Source organism: Dasypus novemcinctus, chromosome 10, assembly GCF_030445035.2.
Source record: "Dasypus novemcinctus isolate mDasNov1 chromosome 10, mDasNov1.1.hap2, whole genome shotgun sequence".
Taxonomy (NCBI): Eukaryota; Metazoa; Chordata; class Mammalia; order Cingulata; family Dasypodidae; genus Dasypus; species Dasypus novemcinctus.
Genome location: NC_080682.1, coordinates 43566031 through 43585764, shown reverse-complemented (window position 1 = coordinate 43585764; position 19734 = coordinate 43566031). Strand labels below are relative to the sequence as shown.

General features: G+C 40.3%; 1 protein-coding gene across 20 annotated transcripts in view; it reads right to left on the bottom strand.

Annotated features, from left to right (window-relative positions):
- CELF1 (CUGBP Elav-like family member 1) overlaps positions 1–19734 on the bottom strand; it is an 88572-nt gene that overhangs the window by 7306 nt on the left and 61532 nt on the right. For 7 of the 20 annotated variants that reach the window (XM_071218017.1, XM_071218016.1, XM_012524920.4 and 4 more), the window contains 10 exons: positions 16454–16641; positions 14879–14961; positions 14342–14390; positions 13088–13222; positions 12487–12566; positions 11719–11880; positions 8907–8982; positions 7296–7424; positions 6827–6940; positions 5906–6091 (listed from right to left, as the gene is read on the bottom strand). In XM_071218017.1, coding sequence (XP_071074118.1) covers positions 5906–6091; positions 6827–6940; positions 7296–7424; positions 8907–8982; positions 11719–11880; positions 12487–12566; positions 13088–13222; positions 14342–14390; positions 14879–14961; positions 16454–16631 — 1192 coding nt within the window. In that variant the 5' untranslated portion in view covers positions 16632–16641. The remainder of the gene's footprint in view (positions 1–5905; positions 6092–6826; positions 6941–7295; positions 7425–8906; positions 8983–11718; positions 11881–12486; positions 12567–13087; positions 13223–14341; positions 14391–14878; positions 14962–16453; positions 16642–19734) is intronic. The other 13 variants (XM_071218021.1, XM_071218020.1, XM_012524923.4 and 10 more) reach the window with 3 other exon arrangements.

Sequence of the window (19734 nt, the reverse complement as noted above, 5' to 3'; positions counted from 1 at the left end):
AGATTCTTCAACACACAGAGCAGTGAACTGAAAGGCAATCACAGAGAAAGAGTCCTTTCTTAATGTTTCGCCATCCTACTGAAGGATGTCAGAATTCTACCTTGCCAGAGGAGGGGATGCTGGGGTGACAAAGTAGGGAGACTTGCTTATGGAATAAAACCAGAGACAAGGGGGTGGCACAGGAACATAGAAAAGGAGGTAGAAAGAGGTTATAAGCAAAATAGGTTTCAAAACTGTGCCTAGAAACCAGAGGAACAGCAACTAGACTGGTAATTGCTAGAGGCAGGGGTTGATTACAAAGGGAATTTGAGGGCACTGGAAATGTCTACACCTGTGGCAGTGGTGGTTACATGACTGCATGTGTTCGTCAAAGCTCAATAAGCTGTAACCGGAAATGGTAAATTTTACCATATGTTAATTATGCTTAAAAAAAAAATTTAGAGGACAAACAGCAAGAGGGTGGCAAAGTAAGGAGTTCCTAGAGTCAGCTCCTGCAACAGGGCAGTTAGTAATCACCAGAGCTATCTAAAGCACCTGTTTGGGAGCTCCAGGAGACCAGAAGAGCATCCTGCAACATACTCAAAAGAATGGAAATAGGAGACTGCCCATCTGCAGAGAAAATTCGAAAGTAGAGCATTCCATGCCCCAGAGGCCTGTGCCGATCCACCACTGGAAGCATAAGCTGTCTTAGGAACTATTTCGTAGCAGGAATTGGAAGCTCCACTTCCCAAAAATGGGGGAGGAAGAGACAGATGGGCACCAACTTCAGCTACTGATTACTACATTCTGCAGGCTAAAGTATAATCCTAAGAACAGCTGAAGTTTGAACCTATCCAAGTCAGAAAGAGGCCAGGAGCTGCCATCTTAACTCTACACCTGGCATAAGGGGAAGCAGGGAGTACTGAAAATTACAGAGCTGATAAGAACCAGCTTCTTTCCATCTAGATCAGACTGACTCTCTAGCATAAGCCCCAGACCCACTTCTGGCAGTGAGGAAGCTGAGGGGACCTGTGCCACCCTCCCTGGGAAACAAGAGGCCACACCACAGAGGCCAGTGGTCATCCTACTTTGGGAGCGCAAGCCGCCCCAGGAGCTATTCTGTGTCTGGAACTGGAAGCTCCATTTCCCAAAAACAGGGAAGGAAGAGATAGTTGGTCATCGATTTCAGCAACGGATTAGCAAACTTGGCTGGCCAAACTATAACCTTAAGAACAGCTTAAGTCTGAACTTGTCGAAGTGAAAAAGAGGCTGGTAATTGCCATTTCGACTCTGCCCCCATCATGAAGAGAAGCCTGGCTGACTGAAAATCAGTGTCAGTAGAGACTAGACTGGTTTCTTTCACCCAGATTGGCCTGCAGCCCTAGTCTAGGCTTCAGCCCCACCTCTAACAGGGAGGAAGCTGGCGGGCTCTGCCCCAGCCTATCGAGGTAATTGGGGGTACATTTGGCTGGCACAGACTTAATAATCACAAGTCTACTGGGGCAACTACAGGGATCCACACTGCACAGATTGCCGCCCACACCTGCAGCTCCATCCCTGCCCCAGGCAGGGGAGAAATGGGCACGAAGCTTCATCAGTCTCTCTGGGTAACTACAGTCTAGGCCTGCATGACTGGATTATTCCACACAGCTGTGGCTCTGATCTTACCCCTTGCAAGGGAGAAAGGTGGGACAAGCTTCATCAGTCCCTGGGGCAATGAGGGCAGCTTGAGCCTCCACAGCTTACAGCACCAACTACATCCTTAGCTCCTACTACATAACCAACAGGGAAGAAAGGGCAGGAAGCCCTAAAGAGAAAAACTTCACCCAGAATTAATATTCTAGTAATCCATACCTAGAAACAGGAAGATATGGCCCAGTTAAAGGAACAAGGTAAGCCTCCAGATAACATAAAGGAGTTGAACAACTAATTATAGATGTTCAAACAAATCTCCTTAATAAATTCAATGAGAAGGCTAAAGAGATTAAGGATATTAAGACAATGGATGAGCACAAAGAAGAATTTGAAAGCATACATAGAAAAATAGATCTTATGGGAATGAAAGGCACAATAAATGAAATTAAAAACACATTGGAATCATATTAACAGGAGATCTGAACAGGAAGAAAGGATTGGTGAGCTTGAAGAAATGGCCTCTGAAAGTGAACATACCAAAGAACAGATAAAGAATGTAAACAATTGAAAAAGGGCTCAGGGAACTAAATGACAGCAAGAGACATGCAAACATACATGTTATGGGTGTCCCAGAAGGAGAAGGGAAAAAGGGAAGAAGAAATATTTGAAGAAATAATGGTAGAAAATTTCCCAACCCTACTGAAGGATATAGATATCCAAGTCCAAGAAGCACAACGTACTCCCATCCAAATAAATCTGAATAGACCAACTCTGAGACACATACTAACCAGAATGTCAAATGCCAAAGACAAAAGAAAGAATTCTGAGAGCAGGAAGACAAAAGCAGTGCTAACATATAAGGGATACCCAATAAGATTAAGTGATGAATAAAAACTTTTTGGGGCATATATGTCCTAATTGAAGTGCACTGACTTTGAAATTGTAAGCCAGATGCTTTCACAAATTTTTTAGGCATATGTGTCTTAAATCAAATGGTTCATGAAAATTAAGACTTTTGTTAACTGCCTTTGAACAAGATTTTTTTTTAGGAGTTAGGGAGATTAAGTTTTTTGTTTTGTCCTCTTGAACTCTTTCTCTGCAACAACAGAAAGACAGTATAGAGGAATTGGTATACATTTTACTGTTTGAGCAACTGTTGTCTTTAGTTAAATGTTTCCTTTTTTCTGCAGTCCTTTTTGAAGTGCCTGTTGAGAATGAAAGTTCTGACTGGTGAATCCCACCTGTCCTTGCTGGGGGTTACCTACCTGGGGGTTCTTTTGTAAGGATTTACAAAGAGTCTGGCTGAGAAAGGGGATTATAAACTTGAACCTTGTTCTCTATTAAGGTCACAAAAATGATCATTGAGAAGCTGAATATTTTTGTGTTATTCTTTAAGATGAGATCCTACTTGTACTTCATAAAATACCTCAAAGAATGACCAAAGTTAAGTTGCTCTATGAATTAAAACTAAATATGTATGCTTGCAGAATTCAATTAATAAAACTTGAGCCTGTTATGTAAACTGAGTTTCAATAAAACACAAAATCTGAAGGAAAAAAAAAAGATTAAGTGATGATTTCTCACCAGAAATCATGGAGGCAAGAAGACAGCGGCATGATATATTTAAGATACTGCAAGAGAAAAACTTTCAGCCAAGAATCTTATATCAGATAAGACTGTCTTTCAAAAATGAGGGTGAGTTTAGAATATTCACAGATAAAACAGAAACTGAGAGTTTGTAATCAAGAGACTACTAAATACCAAATACTAAAGGGTATGCTACACTCTGAAAAGACACGAGAGAGGGGCTTGGAAGAGAGTCTAGAAATGAAGATTATATCAATAAAAGTAACTAAAAATGTCCAAAGACTAGTAAAAATAAAATATGACAGATAAAACCCAAATATTCAGGAATAAACTTCACCAACGAGGTAAAGCACTTGTATTCAGAACTACAAGTCATTGTTAAATTTAAAAAGCCTAAATAATTGGAAGAACATTCCATGCTCACGGATTGTAAGACTAAATATCATTAAAATGTCAATTCTACTCAAATTGATATACAGATTCAATGCAATCTTGATAAAAATTCTACCAGCATTTTTTAGATAAATGGAAAACACAATTATCAAATTTATTAGGAAGGATAAGAGGGCCTGAATAGTCAGAAACATCTTAAAAAGGAAAAGCACACTTGGAAAACTCTCATTTCTGGACTTTAAATCATATTATCTAGCTACAGTGGTAAAAACAGCATGGTACTGATGTAAAGACAGACACACAGACCAAGGGAACCAAACTGATAGTTCAGAATCAGACCCTCACAGGTATGGTCAATTGATTTTTGACTAGCCTGTCAAACCCACCCAGCTTGGGCAAAAGAGTACATTCAACCAATGGTGCTGAAAGAACTGAATATCCATAGCCAAAAGAAGGGAAGAGGACCCCTATCTCACACCTTATACAAAAGTTAATCAGAATGACTAAAAAACCTAAATACAAAAGCAAGAACCATAAAGCTTCTAGAAGAAAATGTAGGAAAATATCTTCAAACCCTGGTAGTAGGTGGTGGATTCCTAAAGGAGATTAGAGGACTGAGATGAACTACTGTTGTTTAATGTATATAGTTTGTGTGTGTGTGTGTTTTTTAAAAAGATTTTTGTTTCTCTCCCCTTCCCTCCAGCTGTCTGTTCTCTGTGTCCATTTTGCTGCGTGTTCTTCTCCCGCTTCTGTTGTCGTCAGCAGCACACGAATCTGTGTCTCTTTTTTGTTGTGTCATCTTGCTGCGTCAATTCGCCATGTGTGCAGCACCATCCCTGGGAGGCTGAACTTTCTTTGCACTGGGCGGCTCTCCTTATGGGGCACACTCCTTGCGCGTGGGGCTCCCCTAAGCGGGGGACACCCCTGCGTGGCAGGGCACTCCTTGCACGCATCAGCACTGCACATGGGCCAAGCTCCACATGGGTCAAGGAGGCCCGGAGTTTGAACCGCGACCTCCCATGTGGTAGACGGACGCCCTAACCACTGGGCCAAATCCGCCGCCTCTTCTAACAACTTAAAGTGAGCAATTTTCTAACCAAAAAATATTTGTATTACAATAGCAATTCAACCATTTTTCAGACACACTGGCCTCCTTGCTGTTGTCATCAAACACATCACAGTGATGAGCTGGCCCATGCGGAGTGCTGCCCCACAGAGAAGTCCTGGCCCACAAGAGAACTGACACAGCAAGATGATGCAACAAAAAAAGACACAGAGGACGATGAGAGATGCAGGCCAGGGAGCTGAGGTGGCTCAAGAGAATGATCGCCTCTCTCCCACTGCACAAGGTTCCAGGATCGGTTCCTAGAACCTCCTAATGAGAATACAAGCAGACACAGACGAACACACAGCAAATGGACACAGAGAGCGGACAATGGAAGGAGGGGGGAGAAATAAATTAAATCTTTAGAAAACAAAAAACAAAACAAAAAAAACCAGTCAAATCTGAGCAAAAGTGTCAGCAAAACTTTCTGCTAATCCAACCTCCAGGCCTCTTTCTATCTAGAAAGCCTCTCTTATGGAGCAGATGTGGCTTAAATAGTTGGATGCCTGCTTCCCACATAGGAGGTCCCAGGTTCAGTCCCCAGTGCCTCCTAAATACAAAAAACAAAAACAAAACAAGCAAACAAATGGAAAAAAAAAACCTCAGGGGAGCCAATGTGGCTCAGTGGTTGAGCACCAGCTTCCCACATCTGAGGTCCAGGGTTCAATCCCCAGCACCTCAAAAAAAAATTAATGCCATTTATGTCAAAGCATACCTTTCCCACTCCATTAACCCATGGGCCATAACTCTTTCCATTCCATCACCCCTCAGTTTGTCTTCCATCAGAAAAAGCACAGATAAGAAAGTGGGGAAAATGCCAAGTGATACATACAGCTAAAAGAGATACCTAAGACAGAGAATATCCTCTGAAAGATTTATAACCTGTATACAAGACTTCTTAATAGAAACAGATTCTGAAGATTGTCAAATGGTGTCAGGCACAAGTAAAGTCAGCATCTGTTTCTTTTTCTAAAAACTGAAGTCCCATCCTAGGAGGGCATACCAAGGTTTTGTTCTTAGCCACATCCAGAAAACATTCCAAAAGCAGATCAGACCCTTGCAGAATTTCCTGGCCTACTCTTAACATTGTCAAGTGTGCTGGTCTGATCACCAAAATGGTCCTCATGGCCTTTGCCCTGCCATTCAGTTCTGGCGCAGATGGTGTAACATTTCCCATCCCGGAATCCAATCTCCTTTTGTACTCACCTTCCTTCTGGCTTCCAGCAGCACCAATACTCTGCTGTGTCAACAGGTTCTGGTTGTACAGAGTGGGGAGGGCTGCAGCAGCATACTGCTGGATCCCCGAGTAGGCCTGAGTAAGGGCTTCCATTGTGCTCCCAGTGCCATTGGAAAGGCCACTGCTGCCCAGGCCACCATTTAAAGCAGCCATCCCTTTAATGCAGGAATAACAGGGTTAACATATTGGAACGTTTCAATGAGTGCCATAGACAGGTATACACTTAGAGACAGCTATAAGAGGAGAGACTCCAGCACCTCCCCCAAGGAGGAACATCCACCTGACTGGTCAGATCTCAGGGCCCTCACCAGGCCTTGTTGCTAAAGGGGACATTAAAAAACAAAACAAAACCCAAGTGTGCCTCTGCCCCATTCTTCAAATCTGTGGAACAAATGTTACCAATGACACACAAAAGGGCTCTATTTTCTCTTTGGCTTTTGTGCCACTTTCTCATACAGAGCTAGAGTATGATAAAATAAAAGACCCAGGAGTGGGGACTAAAAAGGGTACATGTGGTCTTTGTCAAGATGATGGCAAACCCTATCATCGCACAATGACAGCCAGCATCTAATGAGCACACACGATGGTTACAGGTGCTATACTAAGCGATGTGCTCAGCACTTCACCTACGCTCTCATTTAACTTTCTAATAATACTCAAAAGTGTTCTACTGCTCCCACTTCACAGCCGTGAAAATGGCCTTAGAAAGGTTGTCCAGATTTAGAGCTAGTTAAGGGGCAGAGATGGGATTTAACTCAAGTTTGATTCAAAATTTCATTTCTAACTTCACTGGGTCACCCCAATCATTCTAGTGGTGAAACTACTGGGGTTGTTTAAAACAGGCTACCTGCATGGGAGTGGTCGGATGTCATACAGGGGTTGCCTCTCACCTGCCAAAGAGCCAACATTGAGGCCAGCCGTTGCTCCAGCTAATGTCTGCAGGGCTCCAAGGGAGGCTATGGGGTTGACCGAGTTGCTGCTGCTGGAGCTAGGTGAGGACCCTGCTATTAGAAATCCAGGAGTTAAACTCAAGCCACCACCTGTCCTCTAATTGTCAACAAGAGTCAAAACATAAGAGTGAAAATAACAAAATATTCTATTTGTAAAGAGGTTTTTCAGTTACTAATTCTGACAAACATCCTTATAGGACATAGAAACAAATGATGGTTACAGCAAACTGTAAATTGTAGATTTCTCCTAAGTCATAAGATGATATTTGAGCCTGTTGTTCAAAATCTTTAGAAATGCGTAACTACTTTCCAGAATGACACACACTTCTCTTTGGACTCTGCCTTCAAATAGAGATGATCTTTCCAAGGCACACACTAGCCCCTACACACTTACACGCTACACGCTTACCTGAACTGGTGAGTACGCTGAGGGGACTGCTGGATGTAGTGAGAGCATTGGTACCACTTGGCGTGTTCTGAGCTGCGCTAGCTGCAGCAGCTAGTGCAGCCAAATTCTGTAACTGCATTGCATTTAACCCTGTAACATCCAAAGCAAGAGATCAGCCAGAAGATAAGGGTGCCTCATATCCACTCCAGCAATGACAGGACATGCTGGCAGAAGGCTGGTCCCGGACACAGAGAAACAGTTTTAGATAAAAGCTTTACAAGCAAGGCTACAGGGCTCTGAAGAGAATCAGATATCACTCAACTCAATAATAACTTGACCTTTCCTCAGAGAAGAGATATTTAATCCAGTAGCATGTACCCCAAAATGAGCATTAATAAAGGGATAGGCAATTAGGAAACCAGAAAAGGAGGGGTATAGGGTCAAAAGCCCAAGAGAACAAGGCCAAACTGCTGCACAGAACAGGACTGTGTCCAAGTGCGTCACTTGCAGGTGAAACAGCAGAAAATGTAGCAGAGAGAAATCCAGAAGACCAAGGGAGGAATGACAAGAGAAAATACATCTGAGAACAAGAATAGGAGAAAGAATAAAGAAAAAAAGAAAAAAAAAACACCACTTGAATAGCAGATTAATCAGAAGAAGAAGAGAGAAAAAAACACTGAGAAACTCCCAAGCAGAATCCAGGTATCGCAGTTAAAAGGAGGGCAAGAAATCTGAACTGCTAACAATGTGTTACAAACCATTTATAAGACCACGGAAAGGCAGACTGGGGGAAAAGGAGTGGGAAAAGTGAGTAAGAATTAAAACAACTACAATACAGATTATGATACTCATCTAGTGACTTCCAGAAACACAGAAAACTATAATCCCCTGGTACAAAATGAACCACTATCAAAACTTTTTAAAGAGCAAAATGTAGTTTGGTTAAGACCAACCTGTTTTCAAATGTGCTTGCCTAACCTAACCTAATTGCAGAAGGGGCAGGCAGCTTTCAAACTGCTCCACACCCTGCCTCCACCAACTGTGCTGATGGCCCTGTCTCAGATTCATTTATGGAGCCCCATTTTTCTAAAAAACTCAGATACTTGTCAATTATGCCTGCCAACAATGTTAACAATAAGAACAACAACAAAAACGTATAAAAACACAGGTGAACTAACTGCCAGGGTTTTAGCAGCTTCAGGGTAAGCCACCTGCACAGAAGCCATGTTGGGCTTTTCTTCACAGGGCCACAAGAAAGTGACTTTATTTTGGAAATAGAGTTCCTATGAATTTACCCTAAGCAGAATGGCTCAGATAGTCCAATGCTAATAGCTCTTTCCCAGCTTCTTCCCCAATAGACTTAAGGGAGTGGAGGGACAAGCCCAGAGCAATCTGGCATCAACCAACAATAGGGCCACCTTATAGAGACAAGGAAATTGAGTCCTGGGATTTTCCTCTTATGACAGGTTTATGTAATGAGTTCCTTTGTCTTTTTTCCCCCCTGCACAAAGGGTACAAAGCTGGCCCTGTTCCTTTCAGGACACGAAGTGAAAGCTGGAAAAGTTTCAGACTGTTGTTAGCTGGGTCTGTCGCCTGGCTGCTGCTGCTCCTGCATAGCAGTGAAACACTTACCTCCCATTGGGTGGAGGCTGCTCAGGGTGTTGAGGTTCCCAGAGGAAGCAGTCTGCTGAAGGAGCTGCAAATAAAGCTAGACATTACACCAAAAAACAGAACAAGAGTGAGAGTGAGGGCTGGTTCTGCATCTGGGATAACTCTACAGCACAGCAAAGCGAGAGTGCAGAGGCCCCCAAAGAGAAAAAAGTCAAAGACAAGAACCCAAGCCAACACAACAGAAACATGAGGCTTATGACAGCACAGGACAATACAACACAGCTAAAGCCCTAGCCCAGATCATAGGATGCTCAGTGAGTACTAAGCCAAGCTCAAGTCCCTGGGCAGCAGAATGCAACACAGCAGAGGACGAAAGTAGAGCAGGGAAGTAAGCTCAACTCAAGCCAGTGCAGTCAACTGCAATTAGTGTCCGCATTGTGATGACTGCTTTTTCTAGGTCCTCTCTTCCAAGTTCTCCTTAGTTAAGTACACACACCTTACTCTGCAGACTATTCCCATCTGGATATCCAATCTCTACTTCATACAACTATTTAAAATAATATCAAAGCTGTCCACTGCAGGGTATTTCTTGGAATCACCCTTTACTGGTCACAACAGTCCCATTACTACATTGTTCTCTCACATGCTACACAATTCACCAAGCCCTATCTAACACACACCCCCCACCCCAAAAAATAAACAAACAAACTGGATTTCACTGTTGCAGATGACCATGTATATGATTGATAGATCAGTCCATATCAGGTTCAATGTAAAAATCTCTTTGAATGGTTATCACATAACAGTTTAAGAGAATTTCTCCACAAGCTTATGGAATGCCATGGTCTGTATCTCAGCAAACCACATGCTGTATTTCAGCAAACCACAATCTTCATCTAACCAACCTGAGTAAAACCTGTGTTCCATTCAAACCCACATTTATTGTCCCTTACAGACAAATGGTATTCTTGTTTCTGGATCCTTTATTCAACCTATTGCCCATTCTTGTGAACCAGTTTCTATCATTATGAATCCCTGTAACCCAGAGTTCATGAATAGATTTTACGAGGTCCACAGACCTCCAGAAATGAAATGGATAGGTGCATATACACATAATTTTTACTAGTTTCTCAAAAGGGTCCACAACGCCACAAAAAGATCCACTGTTCCAAATCTGTAGAGCTCAGGTTCAATTCCACATATTCCAGAAAGAACTGCATAATTAACAATGATATACTATCACTTACACAGTCCAACAGCACCCATGTATCTTCATTTTTGTATTCTGAAATACCTTGGGTAATACGTTCAGTCCCAAACGGTGTATTGTGCCTATAATACTGGGCACTTTACCTCCTCCCTAAATGAGATCAGCTCTTACTGAAGGGACCATGTCAAAGTGAAACCATGAGACCATAGCTCTCAACATATATCATCATTATCTTGCCGTATTTGGTGATGATGGCAAAGAAGGAGTTTTCCCTGAAAAGTGGCTCCAAAACTCTCTGAGAAAAGCAAATGTGTACTGTGGAGATCTTTTTTTTCAAAGAATTATCATTTCAGAAGAAGGCTAAAATCTTTAATTTTCTTAATAAAGCAATATTCTAGCACTAAGAAGCAAATTAATCTGAATTTGAATGATGAACTATAACAATCATCTACACTTCTTGAGAAATACTAGCTGGGAATTCTTTTTAACAGTTTGGTACTTTGGACACTAGAGGATAAAAAATTAGCCAAAGCTCAGTGCTACAGGACAGACATTGCTTTTACTGTGTCTATATAGAAAAACATTTTAAAGGATGAGGAATGATTGATTATACCAGTTACTCCTATGCATTTTTGTTTGTTTTTTGCCTATTCATACAAATCTAGTGGTTTCACCATTTTTTCTTCTTCACTGGTCGCTTTACAGATGATCTTTTGCTTCTAACTCACCGATGAGATGGTTTTAAATATTTGTGCTGGCTACAATCGTTCAAGGGTTAAAGCAGTAATAATCCCCTGTAATAAACACTACAGACAAACTGGAGTCTACATAACAAACTGCAGTCTGACCCTCTCCTAGAATATATTACTCAAACTCAAGAAGAAGAAGATCAAATTAAAGCAAATCTGTTTGGGACAAAAGGAACTCAAATATACACCTGTTAAGACCCATTTAATAATGCCCATGTTGAACTCCTAATTTCTCAAGTGAGCTAAAAGAACTATTTATCATACTCCTTAGGGAAGAGTAATTATTTTCATGATGCCCTCTATATCTGGTAGTAAAAGAAATGGAGAGAGATGCTCGGTAGTTAAGATTCCTTTGGGGCAGCAGAAATAGCTTGTGGTTGAGCACCTGCTTCCCATGCACGAAGTCCCAGGTTTGATACCCAGAACCTCCTAAAAACAAGACAAACAAATGAAAAAAATCAACCCTCATTGGGGAGCAGATGTAGCTCAGTGGTTGAATGCCTGCTTCCCATGTATGAGGTCCTAGGTTCAATCCCTGGCACCTCCTTAAAAAGAAAGTGATAAGGAAAAAGAAAAAAAGGATTCCTTCAGGATTTTTTTTCTTGGGTACAGAGGCACATGAGATGTTTCTAATTCTTTAAGTCAGGGAATCAGATTTCATTTTAATTGCTAGCAGAAGCCTCATGATATAACCAGAGGTGTGTGATGAAAGAAACATGAGTAAAAAAAAAACACATTGCCTTGCTTAAATTTTACGTGAAATTTCTAAATGTCAGAAGGTGTAAATGCCACTTTGACTTAACTAGGGACAGCAGAAGAAGATACAGCTGGGAGAGCTTGCAAAGTCTGCAGAAAGCAAACCACAAAGACTCACTGCTAAATACTGGGGTCCAAGAGTATTTAGACCAGCAAGGTTTCCCCACACAGATGCTGCACTGATTTGCTGCATCTGTTGCTGAAGCTGCTGCGCCATTCTCTTCTGTTCTTTGTCCTTCTGTGTATCAGCAAATTTTACCACCATTGGGGATGAGCAACCCTATGAAAACACCAAAAGCAAATGGTCAAACTCTTCCTTTCAGGTAAAGGGCCTTTATAGTGCCTTGCAGGCTGCATTCAAATGATTCTCTTCCTGATAGACACAAGTAGCAAAAGACAATTTAAAAGGGCAACTATTTACAATATGTGAATTTTTTAAAAAATGAATTATTGCTTTATTTATTTTTAAATAAACCTGGGACCAGTTGGAAATAAAGCTGGACTGCTGACTTATATGTGGTTTAAAGTCAAGCGAAATATTTCAATTTCACTTTCATTTCATGTTTAATTACCAACATAAGGCTGATTGAACATATTTCTTTTAAAAGAAAACAGATCACATTAAGGGTTTTAATAAAGTATTAATGAAAACAAGGACATTTTGTATTAGTCAATCCTAGTGTAGTAATTTAAATCTTACTTCTTTTAAATAGGTCTATAATAGCATGATACCTATTAAATTATGCTAATTTTAAAGATAGCTGGATTGGCCTGTTTAAAATTTTTGGGCAGTTAGATGCTACAGAGGCTACTGTACTTTGATGGCCAGCTGTCTTAGCATTTTCAAGCTAAGGAACTTTATCCCTTTCATTCATCTGCTCCTTACCTCCATGGTCTGTGCTTGGTGCATTGCCTTGATAGCTGTCTGAGCCATGGCTCTTGTTGTAAAAGTCACAAACGCACAACCTGTAAGAGATGTCAATAATTCACTCATTTATCTGCTGATTTATTTATCTGACAGACATTTACTGAGCACCAACTATGAGCCAAGTACCAAGCTGGGGATAATATAGACATTATCCCTGCTTTCAGGGATATGTTACAACAAGATGATTAGTGCTGTAATGAAAAACAACAGAATATAGACAGGAAAGAAAGTGCTTGAGGGAGAAGGAGAAATCACATTCTCAAGTTCCTTTTGAAAGGAAAAGAAGGAAGCATTTCCATTTTGGCATCAAGAACCTCTTTAAGCACAAAAAGAGAGAATTTTAACACAAGACACTGAAATGTGGAGTATAGACCTTCTGAGATGGGGTGAGAGAACCCTAAAGGGATCAACTAGTAGGAGGCGTCGAAACAGGAAAGGACCAAAGTACACAGCACCAAGCAGCAGGACTAAACTCTCTCCATGTAACAGAGCCATGTTGGCTAGGGATCACTGGTCTAATTAACCAGAGACTCTCTTTAAAGGTTAAAAATGTACCCACCTCGGCTCAGGCCATCAGGTCCCCGCAATATCCGGCACTCTTCGATCTGTCCAAATGAAGAGAACATGACTCGGATGTCATTTTCAGTGCACTTCTTGGAAATCATACCAATAAACAGCTTTCTGTCTTCCACTGCTAAGAGAATAAAACACAAAAAGCTTAACCATCACCACTAAAAGAGGTAGTATAACACAGTCTATGTAACCAGACCACCTGGGTTTAAAATCTGGTTCTGTGCCTTTATATTATAGTTCACGGATTCTAAGGTAACACATTTTTTCATGATTTAACATCTCCAAAATCACAATACTTCTTATAATCAGTGGCGAGCCGATGTGGCTCAGTGGTTGTGGGCCAGCCTCCCACATAAGAGGTCCCAGGTTCAATCCCTGGTCCATCACAAACAAAAAAAGTAATGTATTTTTTTTTCTTCTAATCCATATATCTTCAAATTACAGTTTTAATTGGAAGCAATTTAGATCAGGGGTTCTTAACCATTTTTTTCATTCCATGGAACCCTTTGGCAGTCAGGTGAAAACCTGAGACCCCTTCTCAGAATGTAGCAGCAAATAGTTTTATGACACTCAACGCTAGAGGTCAGAGAAAATAAAGATAATAAGTTGATTTTTTAAAATTAAAGTTTATGGAATCCCTGAAATCTTTCCACAGACCTCTTGGGGGTCTTTGGACACCTCATTAAGAACTCTAATTTAGATAAAATATGGTAGCTTTGTGACCTTATAAATATTATTTAACTTCTGTGCCTGTTTGCCCATCTGAGTAATGAGGATAACTTCAAAGGGCTGCACTTTAACACATGCAAAGTGCTTAGCATCCTTCCTTGCACTTAGAAATGTTTACTCTTATTATTACTACTACTACTAAAGGAGGACAAGGTTTTCACATTTAACTGATGATCTGACAAGAGGAAAAGAACACACCTTTCAGTCAGTGTAACTGTCTCCTTCCCTTTTCTATTCCCTGGAGAGTGAAGTTCTCCTTTTTAACTTGCTCATATTTTACCCTCACCCTGTCCATAAGAAATTATACTGATCAAGGACATTCCAGTTCATTCTAAAATGTTGTCAACTTTAGTTTTCTCATTTATTTACCATACTTATTTAAAAAGGAAAAAAAAAGTTTAGATGGCAGAATCTTAAGAGAATACAACCCAGGTGACAAGAACAGCAAACAAGCTACAAAGAAACCTTAAAACCTCTTGTTTTAACAAGAGCACTTCATATCCTTCCTTACCATTATTCTTCTCACTGTCAGCAGGTTTCATCTGTATAGGATGATGCATCTAAAAAGGAAAAAGCACGAGGATTATCTTTGTACACATTGAGGGTATTCAGGAAATACTTTCATAAATGGGGACATAAAAGTAATTATCAAAACTAGAGCCCTAAAAGCTCTCTCTGAACTTATATCTGCCTTGTCTTTTGTCCAAAAAACCCAGGATAGAATGTGAGTTAAGAAATCAAAATACCCAAGACTCCTGGCTGAAGAGAACTATTTTCTGCCAGTCACAAATTTCTGTGGTTGGTTTTTGTCATTCCATTCCCAAAATCCAATGAGATACACATGTGGTGGGCTTGTCTCTTGAATTTAGAGCTCTTGCAAAAAGACTGTCCAAGACCTGACTTACTGCCTGTCTTCTCTGAAATGTTCTCTTTATGTTTTCCTTTACATCAATTTCTATGGCAGTCACCTTTTGCCCCAAATGGTTTTCAGTTTATTCCTGATAATCATGTTCCTTGTGTCAAAACAGCTCCACTTACTATTACTTACCCCTGGGAGGACCTTCATGTTGTGAAGAGCATTCTGAGCTTCTAATGCAGCTTTACGGGTGTAAAATGTAACAAAACAGCACCCTGCAATAAACAAGATTTTACAAAATCAAAGCATTATTTTGAAAGGAGACAATTCCTAGAGTACCCCCCTCCTTCACTGTCATGCTGTCATACAAAGGGCTGGGTTTATTACAATTGGGGGGGGGGGGAGTTCTGTGCATCTAGTAAGAGAAAACAACAAAAAAACCCTACCAAATTATTCTCTACGCATTTTCTTTATAGTTATAGTCAACTACTAATTCTATTAAACTTCTTTAGTTGCTCCTGTAACTTCTATGGAAAACATGACTTTCCTTACAAATATCACAGTACCATTCCATTCAATTCACCCTACTTGGCAGATCCGGCAGTATGCTAGGTAAGAGGATCCAGCTATAAATAAGATGACCAGGCACCCTTCCATCTTGCTGCTTATCTTTCCCTGCTCTCAGAAAAACTATTCCTATACCATAACTTATTTCTACCAAATACCTCAAACATAATTAGCACTTATTAAATTATAAAATGACTTACAGGCAAGAATTTAACATCTTTTTGACTTTTGGTTTTCATCAAATCACATGCTACTGACTGAAAAGAAGTGGTGATTTTGTGCTTTGTATCTTGATTGGCAGTGGGAGGGAGGAAAAAAGTGTCTTGTAAATCTTGGTTTCAATGCTGTGATGCTCCCCTATCTCCATGATATACTTCAGAGACTTTTTTCATAATCACATTGCAGTTAAGATTTTAAATTACTGCATGTTGTATTGCCAGTCATTTTCAGGAGCTACAACACTTTATATTTTTGGCTAACTGTGCTACAAACAGAAAATAATTTCTTTGCTTCTAGAATCCTTTGCTTCATAGCTTGCTTCAGACAAGATAATCATGCTTGTTCATATTTGCACTACAGAACAGTGTTCACATAAAATTACTCTGAATTTAGTCATTTGGAAAAACAAAAGCATGTCTCTGGGTATACAGCAGAAAAGCTAAAGCCTTACCTACCACCAATGTTGTGAAACTTCCACTCTGTTGGATACTTCTGGAAACAGCTCAGCCTTTTCTTTCCATTCATTTTGTAGGCTACAGCTGCCTATCAAGCAGTCTCTCCTAGTTGATAAGCCATCCAGCAAGGCCTCTGTAGCACTGACAAGAGATCCATCTCTCTCTCTCTCTCTCACTTAATCCTATTCCAAACACTAAAGCAATCTCTTGTGGTTGGTTTAATGCCAATATTATTTTTGTCATTTCACTCCCAACATCTAAAGAGAGACAATATGGGCCTGTCTCTTGATTTTAGAACTCTTGCAAAGGACTACCCAAGGCCCAACTAACAAGTTGTCTTCATGATGACACCTGAAATTTTTATTTTTAAACCTCTGGGTTGGAAGACATATCTACTAAAATGGACCTACTTTTCCCCCAATAGGAACACAGCAACATTCTGGCCACATGAGACAGCATGAGCATGGCAGACACTATGTACGAAAACTCAAGTCTTTATGCCCTGTCAAAAACCCAAAGCCCTCACCTTTGCTCTGAGGAGGGTTTTGGCTCCTATCCCTTAGGACGTTGATTTCATAAACAGCACCATACTGTTCGAAGAGTTCCCTCAAGTCCTTCTCAGACCAGGTCCTTGGAACCTGGCCCACAAACATCTTGATAGCATCAAGATCTGGTTGGTCTGGGTGGTCTAGGGTGCCGTTCATTTTCTTTGAGCTGCATGAGATAAAAATGAAGATTCTATTATGTATTCATGTCCTTTTCTAGAGGGAGTCTTCTTTAAAGAGCTCAACTACTTCCTGAAAAAGAAAAAAATTCTACTTGTTTAATAAATTCACATATACTAAAAGAGGACAGAGGGGTGAACTGGGGACAAGAACCTGAATATCACCTTTTCTACCAGCACTAATCATGTCTGCTCATGGTCAAACCATGACTCCCTGCTCACCCACTACTTCATGCTTGGGGTAGGGAAAGGTAACAGGAAATGGCCTAGAGTATCACACCCCTCACCTCTAGAAGCACCCTTATAGAGAGTGTCATTCTACTGGGTAGACTTATCAGTTCTCTTTCACTATTCCCATACAATTTGCCAGAGACCCCTGGTCGACCTTCACCATGGCCACCCTTGTCCATTAGTCCCATACTAAAGTCATCGTTCTGACTGACACTTCAGCTTTTAACTAAAGAACTGACAATGTCACTGTTTCTTGTCTGACATGAAAATTCTCGAAGTAATTTAAGAGACAGACTTCCTAAAGACCAAGTTTTAATAATTTTTAAGCATAATCAACAAAACACTTTTTAAAAATGGCCATTAAAAAATCAAAAAAGAACTACTAATGATTAGGGATAAGAGTCAAACTCTTTAATATACACGACATGAAAAGTACCCTTTCAGTAGATGTTAAAAGAGAAACACTTGATTTCCAAGGTCTAAGTAAGAAGTGACAATGCTGACCCTTGAATCAATGCAGCTATATTACAAGTAATCTTAGTGTTCTTGAATTGGGCCCCTTGACCAAAACTAAGTTTTGCCTCTTATACCTCTACAAATGACTGTGAGAAAAGCATAAACAATGTTGACATCATTCTAGATTTTGTTTTTTATGTTATTTAACTCATTGCCCTTTTGTGTAAGTTAGATTTTCTTACTAACAAGAAATGCCATTATAATGCCACAAATTCCTTCAATCCCATCACACCAAATTTTCAATGCTATTTTATTATTAATACTCTCTCATTTCTATGCCTGCCATTGCCAAGAATCTATGGGGATCCTTGCACTATAAATGCTTCCACTCAGAATGTATCACCTATTTTCAAGTCCTTCTCCCAGTTTCAAAATCTTATTCTTACATCTAAATCAAACTACTTAATAAGTAATTGTGCAAGAATAGCTACAAATTCCAGCTATGTACAGCAGGGAAAGCAGAGACTGAAAGGCAAAGAATATTCTTGTCTGTCTGGTTTTTATTATTATTGAAATAATTAAAAGGCTCTAGTAATGACTGAAATGATGAATGCACAACTATGTGATTATACCAGATACCACTGATTGTACACTTTGGATGAACTGTATGATTTATTAATGTGATCAATAAAATTGATTTATTTAGGGAAGCAAATTTGGCTCAAGCAGTTGAGCACCTGCTTTCTAAATGGGAGGTCCTGCATTTGGTTCCCGGTGACTTCTAAGGAAAACAGAAACAAACAACAAGCAAAAACAGATGTAAAAACTAACTCAGGGGGGAGTGGATATAGCTCAAGCAGTTGAGTGCCTGCCTCTTACATGGGAGGTCCTGGGTTCAGTCCCAGTGCCTACTAAAGATAAAACAGGCAATGCGCAAATGAGCAAACAAACAAAAAACAACAAGCAGGGAAATGGATGTGGCTCAAGTGATTGGACTCCTGTATACCACAGAGGAGGTGCGGGGTTTGATTCCTAGAGCCTCATGGTGAAAGGCAAGCTGGCCTGCATGGCAAGCTGACCTGAGTGGAGTCCTTGCCCACACAAGTGCTGGTCTGCAAAGGAGTGCTGGCCCACAAAGGAGTGCTGGCTCATGCAGGAGGGCTGGCCCGCAAAGGAGTGTTGGCCCACACAGAGAGTTGGCACAGCAAGATGATGCAACAAAGAGAGACACAGAGGAGAGACAGTAAGAGACACAGAAGACCAGGGAGGTGGTATAAGACACTGGGTACCTCTCTCCCACTCCGGAAGGTCCCATTAGTTCCTAGTATCACCTAAAGAGAAGACAAGCAAACACAGAAGAACCCACAGTGAGCAGACAACAAGTGCAAAACGGGGCGGGGGGAGGCCTGGATAAATAAAATAAATCTTAGAACGGGGGGGGGGGGACACGGACGGACAGACAGAAAAAAGAACAAAAAAACAATGAGCAGACAACAATAAAATAAGAAACAGACGAGGAATCCACCTGGGTGGGGGGGCGGGGGGCACCAACTCAGGGAAGCTGATGTGGCTCAGTTGGTTGAGTACTGGCTTCCCACACATTCCCCAGCCCCCAGTAGCTTAAAAAAAAAAGGGCAAATATAAATACCATATGACTGTGCTATTCTGAACTAAATATGTTGTACAAACTCATGGAGTTAATAATTAGAATATAGGTCACTAGATAATAAAACGAGCATAGAGAATGGAAAGCTGAAAGTTAATCTGTGAAGAATTGGTAAAAAGGTTGCTTGTAAATCTTTGGAAATGAATAGAAATGGTTAAAGTACATCATAGTGTTATAACTAGCAAAGCTATATTATAAGGGTATGTTAGTGGTTGAAAGGGAAGGTCTTAAATCACGTATATTACTAGAAGGAAAGCTAAAAACTGTAACATGGGACTGTATACCAGTTAAACCTTATGTGAAATATGAATATGGGTGGTACTGTATATATGATTGTTTTTACAAAATATAAATACAAATCAACTAGAGATGAAAATAGAATAGCAGTTACTTACAGCAGGAGAAATAGATTCAGAGTGGTTTTTGTCTGTTTTTAGTCTATTACTATTATTAGTGTTAAACAATGAACATGCTCTAATAATGACTGAAATGATGAATACTCTACTATGTGACTATACCAAATACAACTGACTGCATACTTTGCATGGATTTATGCTTTATTAATATGTATCAATAAAACTGATGAATAAAATTTTTAAATCTTATTCTTAGCTTTTATAAAATCAGTAACAATTTAAACTCCAAATAACTGTCGGTTAGCTTTCCTATACTACTAATGTTCGCTACTTAATCCAGAAATCATATTATCATATTTTATGTGCCCTGTTCT